This window comes from Scatophagus argus, chromosome 4 (assembly GCF_020382885.2).
Source record: "Scatophagus argus isolate fScaArg1 chromosome 4, fScaArg1.pri, whole genome shotgun sequence".
Taxonomy (NCBI): Eukaryota; Metazoa; Chordata; class Actinopteri; family Scatophagidae; genus Scatophagus; species Scatophagus argus.
In genome coordinates, this window is record NC_058496.1 from 1,852,794 (window position 1) to 1,864,523 (window position 11,730).

General features: G+C 44.8%; 1 protein-coding gene and 1 long non-coding RNA gene across 2 annotated transcripts; both read right to left on the reverse strand.

Annotated features, from left to right (window-relative positions):
- Positions 1–1,414: 1,414 nt before the first annotated feature.
- Positions 1,415–6,661, reverse strand: LOC124057986. The gene is made up of 2 exons (XM_046386753.1): positions 1,557–6,661; positions 1,415–1,469 (listed from the first exon to the last, which is right to left on the reverse strand). The coding sequence occupies exon 1, from the start codon at positions 6,652–6,654 to the stop codon at positions 2,104–2,106; it is 4,551 nt and encodes a 1,516-aa protein (XP_046242709.1). The 5' UTR covers positions 6,655–6,661; the 3' UTR covers positions 1,415–1,469; positions 1,557–2,103.
- Positions 6,662–8,615: 1,954 nt separating this feature from the next.
- On the reverse strand, positions 8,616–9,018 carry LOC124057987. The gene is made up of 2 exons (XR_006843190.1): positions 8,758–9,018; positions 8,616–8,670 (listed from the first exon to the last, which is right to left on the reverse strand). It is a non-coding gene; the product is annotated as an uncharacterized LOC124057987 (long non-coding RNA).
- Between the last annotated feature and the right edge of the window lie 2,712 nt (positions 9,019–11,730).

An 11,730-nucleotide genomic window follows, 5' to 3' on the forward strand; every position in this document is an offset into this window, starting at 1 on the left:
CAATCAAGCGTGAGAGCCAATTTTCATGTAAAGTGGCTGATGTGGCTGTGTTGACGCTGCGTTCACATGCTGTGCGTACACTGCAGCGCCGCCTGCCTCGCTGTGTCTGATTTCTCTGTTGTGGTGGCGGGATTACTCCGGGGATTAGCGGGATACTGGCAGCACCCATCGATGGGACAGAGATGACAGTCCTCATCATGTACTCTCCTGCTTCAACCCCTCGCTTCTGCCCGGACTTAAAGTGGCACAAACAGCAGATTACATGGGAGCGACAGCAGGGGAAGAAGTCACACATCACACAGTGGAGATTAGGCTGAACAAACTCTTCCTCGGCTGCCTCGGGGTATTCAACCCAAACATGGAGAGCTGTCTCTCATGGCCCAGTTTGGGCTGGATTAGGAGGCAGCAGACGGCACGTCTCTGCAGTTTGGAACTAACAGCCATCGGTGCGCCATTCAAGTGAAAAGTAGTGAGCTAATAAGAAAGTTTGCAGTTTTAAGCGACAGTAATTGCACTCAAAAGCAGCCTTGGCAGGACTTTCATCTCTGTGGCTTTCGTGAGGGCACATCCTGTCCCTCCAACAGTTTATTATCCAAAGCACCTGCTCGGTCAACCTTAATGCGCTCTTGGTGACATTGGCGCAGAGCTGAACTGGACGCCTCTAGGACCCTGAGAAGTGAGGACAGATCAGACTTCTGGGTGTGTTTGAGCCATGGGAGCTTGTGTTTGCTCAGGTCTCCGCTCTGTACCTTTAGTATCGCAGACTTGCTGCTAATGTTTGGAGAGCAGCTTGCGTGGGAGTGCAGTGGAGGCTGCACAGACATGTGAAACAAGCTCCACACGCCTCCCTCCCATTGCGGACACAGAAACCATTTCCTCCGATGTTTAATAGGAGGGAGCTTCACGCGTGTCAAAGATCTGTCTGCTGCTGCTTCACCCACTGCAGAACATAATGGAAAAGGGTGCTTTAGTGCCACAGTCGAGGGCTTGTTATTCATCGCAGTTTGAACGATCTTTGAAGGTTTACTGGGTGAACAAGCAGGCCTCCTGCAGCCCTAACTGTAACTGCACGTACTGACATGTTTCACAAGCCAGATTTCACACTTCACATTCACATTACATGCTAATTTTCATTTTTTGTTGCCGTGTTCAGTCGTAGCCCCCGTCCTCTCCACCCAACAATATTACTGAGCCATGTTCACAGACGTGTTGATTAATCTGGCGAGAAATGCAGACGCTTGAAAAAAAAAAATCAACTTTCAGGGTGGATACGACAGCAAACACAGTGTTAACATCACAAAGTCGTTTACGCCAAAAGGCTCTCAATTAAAGAGAATCGTTAAAAAGTGGCACAACTTTCTAGTGTTTAAAGTCTAACTGTATCTACTATGGCAACAAGAACTACGCTTCTTACTGATGTCCACAACCTTTTTATTGTCTTTCGTCGTGGTTAAGGAACACCGTGAAAACTGGAACAAGAACATATTTCCATATACATCATTTCTATTATTCTCTTTCACACAAGTACATGGATTTCAGTATTTAAAAATGATTACCGTGTACGCCTGGTTAGCCAGTAGTAGACAGTCATCTCTTTCTCAATTCCCGCTCACAACTTCCGGCTTAAGCTACACAGGAAGTGACCTTTTCACAATAAAACTAAACATTTCCGCAAGATCCCACAACAATCATGGATCATAATTCAGGATGTTTCACCACAATCTATGTAAACAAATAAACAATCAGAACTGCAATATGATGATTGCACCTTAACTTCTGACATTGCCATGGTAACATAGCCATATTGCGAGCGTCAGCTACACTCCCACCAAATTACCTTTGATTAACACAAATGAAGATGTGCAATACACTTATACTCTTCATTAAATAATCAACAGTAATTTCCAAGCACTGGTATGTTGTTTCGTGTAACACTCTGACATCTGGAAATTGAACATATGATTTCCTACACAAAATTCAAAACACAGATTACCAGTGTAATTCACATCTCAACATGTACTGAATATCCAATTAAGGATGAACGTTAGTATAACAACCACTTTTAGCTTAAAAGGAGACATTTAAACAATGACTTTCCCTTCTTTAGCTACTCTTAACTAGCACCACTAACTTCTGAATGGGTCTTTGAACGATGGATGGCTGGCTGAGGCGCTCACCCTTTTTTCCTAACTTCCGCTCTCCAATCTGCACCGTCACTTTTCGTACCAGTCCATCGTCATCCTCATGTGCTTCAACAACCTTAGCAAGTTTCCACTCGTTGCGAGGGATGTCCTCCTCTTTGATGATCACAATATCACCCACATTCACGTTACGCCTTGGTGCATGCCATCGTTGCCGCAGAGCAATGTTTGACAGGTATTCCTTCCTCCATCTGTGCCAAAACTGTTCAGACAGAAACTGGACCCGTCTCCACCGTTTCTTAGCATACAGGTCTTCCTTGCTGAACTTTCCTGGTGGGGGAAGTGGAAACGAGGATTTCATCGTAATCAAATGATTTGGTGTGAGTGGCTCTAAACTTGTGGGGTCGTTGATAGTATCGACAGTAAGTGGACGGCTATTTACAATAGACATAGCTTCATAAAGGAATGTCCTTAGAGAGGTATCGTCCAATCTTCCATCACTGTAGGCGAGGACTGTGCTCAGTACACTTCTCACTGTCCTGATTTGGCGCTCCCAGACACCTCCAGTGTGACTTGAGTGTGGTGTGTTCATCTGGAAGTCGCATTGATTATCTGCCAAATATGCAGCCACTCTTTCCTTATTCAGTTCCTTCAGAGCCCTTGCCATTTCATTTTTTGCACCCATGAAGTTAGTGCCTTGATCCGATCTAATGTGTCTTACAGCTCCACGGATAGCTATGAAGCATCGTAAGGCATTGATGAATGCATCAGAGGTCATATCTTCCAGCATTTCGATGTGTACTGCCCTGGAACATAGACATGTGAAGAGGAGACCGTACCGTTTTTGTTCTTTACGACCTCGCTTGGTGTGGAAAGGGCCGAAGCAGTCCATGCCACAGTAAATGAACGGTGGTGCGGGATCAACACGGTCACTCGGTAAGTCCGCCATCCGTTGTTCCTCTGGCGGTGCGCGCACCCTCCTGCACCGTACACACTGCCTGATGTATTGGGCTACGGCTTTACTTCCACCAACTATCCAGTAACCATTGGCCCTTAGCCCATTGAGAGTTTGTCCTCTGCCTTGGTGTTGTATTTTGTCATGGTGATGAGCAATGATAAGGTTTGTGACAGCGCCATCTTTGGGAAGGATTACTGGGTGTCTCAGCTCAAAAGGCACAGAAGCCTTTCTCAGTCTTCCTCCCACTCTCATTATACCATCTTGAAGGAACGGGTCAAGCTGATAGAGTTGGTGGTTGTAAGGTAGCTTTCCTGATTTCTGGTGGAGCATGCTCAACGGCTCTTGGAAAGCATCTTGTTGTGCAAGCTTGATAAGAGTCAGTGCAGCTTGCTTTCTCTCTTCCACATTTAAAGGATCTGTGGTCTTTACCCTATTAGCTAATCGCTTGATACGGGCAATGACATTGATCGCTGTGGTCCATCTTGAGAACCGTGACAGGTGTCCTTGAACATCAAATTGCCTTGCAGCCTCTGTTTTCAGCACCTGTGTAATCCTCACCTCCGGATCTCCCACCAGTAGCTCTGATGTAACCTGGTTTGTGGCTATCTCTCTCTTCCATAAAAATTTAGGACCAGAGAACCAGTTTGAGTTAATGAGGTCAGCCACCTTGAGACCTCTGGAGGCGTGGTCGGCAGGGTTTTCCCCTGTTTCAACGTAGTGCCATTGTCTTGTGTCAGTGGTTTCTCGAATTCTCTGGACACGGTTTGCAACAAAGATATGAAACCTTCGTGCTTCATTACTGATGTAGCCGAGAACCACTTGAGAATCTGTCCAATAATATTCCTCATCGATCTTGAGCTCTAGCTCCTCCTTTAACATGTTGCTCATGGCTGCTGAGATTACTGCAGCAGTTAGCTCCAACCTTGGTATAGTGACTATTTTAGTTGGTGCAACTCTTGCTTTGCCCATGACCAAGGAGCAGTGCACTTTCTCCTTGCTCAACAATCTGATGTAAGAGCACTGACCATACCCTTGACTGCTTGCATCAGAAAAATGATGTAGCTCAACTCTCTGGACCTCACCAAAGCTGTCAGGTATGAAGCATCTTGGAATCTCGATCTTCTCAAGGTTTTCCAAATCCTTCATCCAAGTCTCCCACCTGAACTTCAAGTCCCTGGGTAGTGGTTCGTCCCACCCAGTACCTCTCTGACACATCTCCTGCAGCACTCTTTTTCCTTCAAGAATAAATGGGGCTAGAAACCCTAAAGGATCGTATAAAGAGGCCACGACTGAGAGAATCCCTCGCCGTGTCGCTGGCTTCTCATCAGGTGTCACCTTGAAGGTGAAGCTGTCACTTTCAATGTTCCATCTTATACCTAACACTCTTTGCACTGGTAAGTCATCATGACTGAGATCAACATTTTTTACCTCCTCAGCGCGTTCTGCAATGCTGATGGAATCAAGTACTTCTCGGTTGTTGGAAAGAAATTTGTGAAGGTGCAACTTTCCTTTAGCACACACAGCTTGGGCTTCCTTCACTAACTTAATTGCTTCGCCAACTGATTGCACACTTATGAGGCCATCATCAACGTAAAAATGCTTCTTGATGAAGCTAGCTGCAGAGGGGCATTCTTTCTCACTCTGACTGGCAAGATGTTTCATGCCATAATTTGCACAGCCAGGGGAAGATGATGCTCCAAACAGGTGCACTTTCATGCGGTATTCTGTGGGTTCTGAGTTTGTGTCCCCATTTTCCCACCAGAGAAACCGCAAATAGTCCCTATCTTCTTTGCTGACATGAAACCGGTGGAACATCTTTTCCACATCACACATGACTGCAATGGGATGTTTACGGAAACGGCATAGTACAGCTGTGAGACCATTTGTAAGGTCAGGTCCTGTTAACAAATGATCATTTAATGAGGTGCCTTCATACTTTGCAGAGCAATCAAAAACCACCCGGATCTTGTCTGGTTTCCTGGGGTGATAAACCCCCTGATGTGGGATATACCAGGTTTTTCCAGGCTCTGGTTGGGTGTCTACTTTCTCTGCCTCATCATCCTTGAACACACCTTCCATGAACCTTACATAGTCCCTTTTGAACTTGGGATCTCTGTCCAGCTTTCTTTTAAGGTGCTTCAGGCGAGCCAAAGCCAGCTTTTTATTGTCTGGAAGGTGAGGACGTACCTTAAAGGGGAGAGGCATCTCAAGGTGACCATGCTCGTTTTGCTGAACTCCTCCTCTTAAGATCTGCAAGAAGCAAATATCTTCTTGAGATATGCTTTTGTCACATGATTTTGTGTCTGCAAAATCAGACTCAAGAGCCTTAATGACCGAAGGTGGCGTTATAGGTGGCAGTTCTCTGACAGACACTCGATGACAAAGACCAGTCACATCTTTAGCATTCACATGCTGAGGCACACTTCCCACAATGCTCCAACCGAGATCAGTTTTAATGGCGTAGGGTTCATAGTCACCCCCAGTGATGACTTTTCTCGGGATTAACGCTCTCGAGCAGTCATAGCCAATCAATAATCCAACACCACAGTCCATTAATGGGGGTATCTCTTGGCCTATGTTGTTAAGGTGTTTCCATTTGTTGGCTGTTTGACAGGTGGGGATATGTGCACGGTCAAGAGGAATAAAGTCTCTCGTGTAGGCTGGAGGTAAGTTGATGGAAATGTTTGAGGAGAAACCTCTGACTTTGAGATCACATACTCTTTGACTCTCCACAATTGAATCTTTCCCCATCATGGTGGAGAGCTTCAATTTTACTGGCTGCGACACTGCCTGAAGTTTTTCACACACCTCTTGATCAACAAATGTGTGACTGCTTTGCGTGTCGAGTAGGGCATATGCTAAGGTTTCCTTATCAGGAGCGTTAGGTGCTGAAATCCACACTGGTACAATCATTGAAGTGCTACCACCTTCTCCTCCCTTCACACTGCATGACAATGAGGATGTGCTTTCCTCAACTGCACTTTGCTTAGAAACTGCTGGGAAACGATTTTCATGCAATGGAGTTGGGTGACTCTTTCTGCATATGCCACACATGGCTCTGTTTCTACAGTCTCTAGAGTTGTGACCTTTCCTCAGACATGCAAAACACAACTTGTTCTCATGTATACACAATTTCTTTTCTTCTGCGGACATTTCTGTTAGTTTTTTGCATTTATGTATGGAGTGGTTTTCTCCACAGCAGATACACTTGCCTGTGTTTGAGTTCTGTAATGATGTGCTCCGCTTCTTTACTCTTTCAGAATCTCTCGGCCAGATTTCATCGAGGTCTGGTTTGAATGTGGAGCTTGATGAAACTGGATCCTTCACATTTGTGGCAAATGTGTTTGCTTTTGAGCGCTTCATCTCTCTTACCGGTGTCTCTGCAGAGTGCTTTAAAGCATGTAAGGATGACACTGGATTACATGCAATACGTGCCTCTTTAGCGATGAACGAAGCAAACTCATGAAAGCTTGGATAATCATAGCCTTGATCCAGCTGCTCTGAGACGTAGCGGTTCCACCTGGTTGTCACCCATTCAGGAAGCTTGACCAGCATTTTCTGGTTCTCTTGCAGTCATTCAGAACCTGTAAACCCTTTATATGAGACATGGCATTACTACATGTTTGGAGGAAATCACTGAATTCTCTCAGCTTGATATACTCTTTTCCACCAATCTTTGGCCATGCATTTAGCTTCTCTCTGAGGGCCCGTTGTACTACAAAGGAATGTCCATATCTAGCATTCAACCTATTCCATGCTAGTTGATAGGCTTCTTCGTCTTTCCTGTAGAAACTACCCTCAAGAAAAGACTTTGCTTCCCCTGTTATGTACTTTTGCAGGTAGAACAGCCTATCCGCTGGATTAGAGCATCGTCTTTCTATGAGTGCTTTAAAGCTTGTGCTCCATTCTGTGAACTTCAGAGGATCTCCTGAGAATAGGGTAGGTTCTGGGGTTGGAAGGCGAGTGAGCGCTAAGGATTCTTGTAATGCTTGAACTAAGGATGTCTCATTTTTTACAGCCTGTTGTTCTTGACCTGGTATAGGGTGAGTGAATGAGTTTGTATCATTAACTTTGTTACATAGAGGACTGCATGATCCATCCCTTCCCTTTGTCTCTTCTTCAGCATAAACATTTAGTTTTGCTTGAATAACATCAATGTCTCTCTGATTTTCGAGTTTTTTCAACTGTTGACGTTGAGCTTCAATGGCAGCTTCCATATCAATTTCAGCTCTCTTTGCAGCCAACAGAGCAGCTGTTTCTGCCCTCATAGCAGAAATACTAGGTGATTCTGAGAGATGGTCTGAATGGTGGCAGCTGCGTGCAGCAACTCTGGAAACCGTGGATCCATATATGGACCTAGCATATTCATTATCAAGTAGCATGCGTAATCTTGATCCTTCTGCCTCAGCGTCGAAATCACCTCCGCTTTCAGTGAGGCGCACTCTCATCAACTGCAGTAAGTCTGCTGTGACAGCTGAGCATGCATCAACTTTCCGCCGAATTTCTTGACTTGGTGTACTTTGGAGTCGGATGCTATCATACAGCTCCTTTAATTCGGAGTCAAGCATCTCAGCCTCATCCATCATGTCGTACATGTCACCTTCAGAGCACTCCTGCTTCAGCCTTGTACGAATACCTCTTACTCCATTTTTCCATTTCTCATATGTTGTTTTAAACTTTTTCTCCTTTTGAATTAGCTCTTGCTCCTTCAGTTCTTGCATTTTTGGTGTTAGCCGTCTTTCACGAGAGGATTTTCTTACTTTTTCCTCATCTAGCTCCCCAATATCTTGTGAATGCAACATATCAGACTGACTATCACCACTTTGAGACATTTGAACCTTCAATGCTTAAATGGAGCAAGCAAGGTAAGTAGGGTAAGTAACAAGGATATATTGTGGCTATAATTGGCAGTGAGTAGCCAAATAACACAAAAATGACACCCTTAATAATTATCAGCACCTGAGATTACTTTCTCAACTTACTGAAGTCAAATAAATGTAAGGGTCCTCAGCAAGACAACACTATAGCAATTATTATCAGAACATTCAACAGATTTTTGATTGTCCAAAATCCCTTTAATGTCTTGCTTATTATGATTAAACGGTAGCTTATGTTCTATCCATCAACTTCCTGAGGCATAATAATCGCCCAACCTGAGGACCTACGCTGCAGCCCGCAACCGCTCCACGGAGTGTCCGCTGAAACCCGTAGCTTGCCGTCGGATGTGTAGCAGCGATACCGCTGTTCACCTCAAAACTGTAGCTTGTTGCAGGACGTGAAGCACCGCCGCTCGTCGTAGCTTGTAGCCTTCAGCTTGCCGCAGGATGAAACACCTCCGCTCGTCTTAGCCCCTGGCCCGTTGCTTGTTGCAGGACGAGGAGCACCGCCGCTCTTCGTAGCTTGTAGCCTTCGGCTTGCCGCAGGACGTGAAGCGACGTTGCACTATGAAGCCTCGTGGATGGATTAGGCCACGTTTTCACTGTATCTACTATGGCAACAAGAACTACGCTTCTTACTGATGTCCACAACCTTTTTATTGTCTTTCGTCGTGGTTAAGGAACACCGTGAAAACTGGAACAAGAACATATTTCCATATACATCATTTCTATTATTCTCTTTCACACAAGTACATGGATTTCAGTATTTAAAAATGATTACCGTGTACGCCTGGTTAGCCAGTAGTAGACAGTCATCTCTTTCTCAATTCCCGCTCACAACTTCCGGCTTAAGCTACACAGGAAGTGACCTTTTCACAATAAAACTAAACATTTCCGCAAGATCCCACAACAATCATGGATCATAATTCAGGATGTTTCACCACAATCTATGTAAACAAATAAACAATCAGAACTGCAATATGATGATTGCACCTTAACTTCTGACATTGCCATGGTAACATAGCCATATTGCGAGCGTCAGCTACACTAACAGATTCTACAGAAGCCCTGAGAGGCGAGGGAGGAATAAAAATTCTGGTGATCCATTTTCTAAGTTTAAATCATTTTCTCTCCTGTGTTTCCGACCTAAGAGCAAGTGAAAATCTCTATAATCTAATCTATGAATTCCTGAGATTAGTTTTGAGTTTTTTGTCTACACAAAAGTGAAGCCAAAATATCCCGAATACACGTGCTGCCATCTTGTTCTGGTGACATCATTTGGAGCCAGTCTGTGCGGCGGAGAACGGGCGGGCGGAGCCGCTGTACCGAGTTCCCGCCCAAACCAAACCGTCTCAGCCAATCACGTTCAAGCCCGTGCACCCACTTCAGACGGGATGTGTGCTGATGATTTCAAAGACTGTAAATAACATCTTTTCAAATCAGTTTGGGATCTCCAGACGGTTTTTTCTTTCTTTTGCCTTTTTGTTGCTTTAAATCAAGTCTCCAGCTTCTTCAGCTCTTTGGCAAAAATCTGCAACGCTGCTTTGCTGTGAAGCTCCAGAGATGTTGTGAGGACTGAGAAACTTGACGAGACTTTCGATCGGCATGAAACTCAGCGCCCAATGACTGAATCTCTTCATTTTTCCATATACTGTTCCTATGGACATCAGAGAACCACAAGTAGAACAAGAACGTGTATGGCCTGGTGATACACGAGTATACAGATCAGCTCACGCACACACACACACACACACACACACACACATAAATTCCCCTTCTATGACTGCATTCCACCGTCAATGGTTGGCAACAGTGTTAGCGTAAACATATGTAAATCTGAGTCGCCCGCTTTCTGGGTTTGCAGTAAAAGCAGAATGGGAACATTAGAGCGTGGCGTGTGTCTAAATGCACCTCAGCAGAAGCTACCTCGATCTGTCAAACAGAAGGATGGTGTACATTGAAAACACATTCCCTTCCTCGTGGCACTCACATCTATCACCGGTTTATGGCCACTCTCCCTCCCCACCCTGGCACATCTCCACTGTGACATCCATCTGTGTCAGCGTGCCAACTCGCATATCCTGAGGCCTGCGTCGTTTCTCCGTCCTCTAAGTGTTTGTGGCGTGTCCTCGACAGGTTTCGTCACATGTTTTCTCTGCACCTGTGCTGCTTCTTATAAAGAGTCGCTGCAGGAAGGTTACACAGTTTCCCCACCTTTTTTTTGAACACTTTGAAGTCATTTTAAATGATGGGTGACACTTCTGACAACTTCTCCATATGTGCTACATCATGTGACTAAAGAGGCGGTTTCCACACGAGCGCACGACTCTGCTGCTTTAATGAAGATTCAGTCTGCTCAGCTGCCACTTCCTCAAGTCACAGAACAGACTCTTTCAGCTGCTGAATATTTGTATTTGTATGCACGTATGACACATTTTCATGTGCTCTTCATACGGTCTTTCTGTGTTTGTGGGTACAAATGCAACACTGAGGGTGCAACAACTTCGGGGGGCGAATCTTCTCAGCTTTTCTTAGCAGTTGCTGTTTGTGTGCGTGTGAGGAGCAGGTAAACAGGAAAGGATCTAAATGGTCCTTCGGCAGCACCACAGCGCACTGAAACAACCTCAGCACGCAGACGCTGCTGCTGCTTATCACAGTGCTGCAGTGCCGGGGAGGAGCTCAGACAAGCTCACAGCAGAAGCTCGCGGCAACTTCCTCCTGAGTCCAGATACTGAGAGGTTTGGTCACACGCTGCGAGCTGATATGTTGGTTAATCCTCTCTATTAGTCAATAAAGTCATGTTACATTTACCTCTGCAAGTCTGCAAACAAGCAACTTTTGTTGGAGTGGATGGAGTCAGCGTGTGCACAGACTGAACTCTGTTTCATCCTCCTGAAATCTGCTCCCCGCTCGACACGTGAAGTGTGTTAACACCACACAAATATCATGCAGATGCATGCATGAATATAAATCTCACTCATCAGGTTCTCTGTTAACAAAATGCACTAAAATGAGTTGAAAACCTGATAATTTCTGATGCAATTGGGCTGCAAGCAAATGTCAGCAACTCACCTTAGCTTTGAGACACAGAAACTCGTGTTAACCATCAGAGGGCGCTAAAACCCACCTGATGCTCTCAGCCACTCAGAGACCACTGGAGTCCACACAACACTGGAACTAAAACTAAAGCTCAGGCATCTTTTTTTCTTTTCTGAGATAGAAAATATGTAAAAAGTTCAGGTTAGGTTATATTCGTATATTCACATAGAATTTAGCCAATCTCTAAATTCTGAATCAACAGTAATAACGAGGTAAGTGTGAGGCAATCATGTCCCAGTTAGCCTGATTTGTCCTGGATGAACTTGTGATTGTCACAGGACCTGCGCTCCACCACTGAAGGTCTGACGAGGTTGTTGAAAAATCAGCAACAATATAAAAGAATATAAAGAACATTAAACTTGTAACTTAAACAAGACAGGAAAATGGGTGAAATTATGCTGCAGAGAATTACGGAAATTCAAAGTTACTTTTTCTAAATAATTTGGCAATGCAGAGTGTTGGTATTAAACGGCTTCCATCGTGAGCCAACAACTGTCTTCTGTAACGAAAATCATTTGGATTTTCAGCCATGTTTTGAAAAGATTTATTATATTTCGAGATAAAACTGAGACGTCCGTGACTTTCACTTCACCCGTGCTTGTGTGAACATTCCTCCTCCACACTGACTGCAGACTGCAGGCTTCACTGTGTTGAC

Coding starts and splice junctions, on each gene's coding strand:
- LOC124057986 (XM_046386753.1), bottom strand. CDS start 6,654: ATGCTGGTCAAGCTTCCTGAATGGGTGACAACCAGGTGGAACCGCTAC.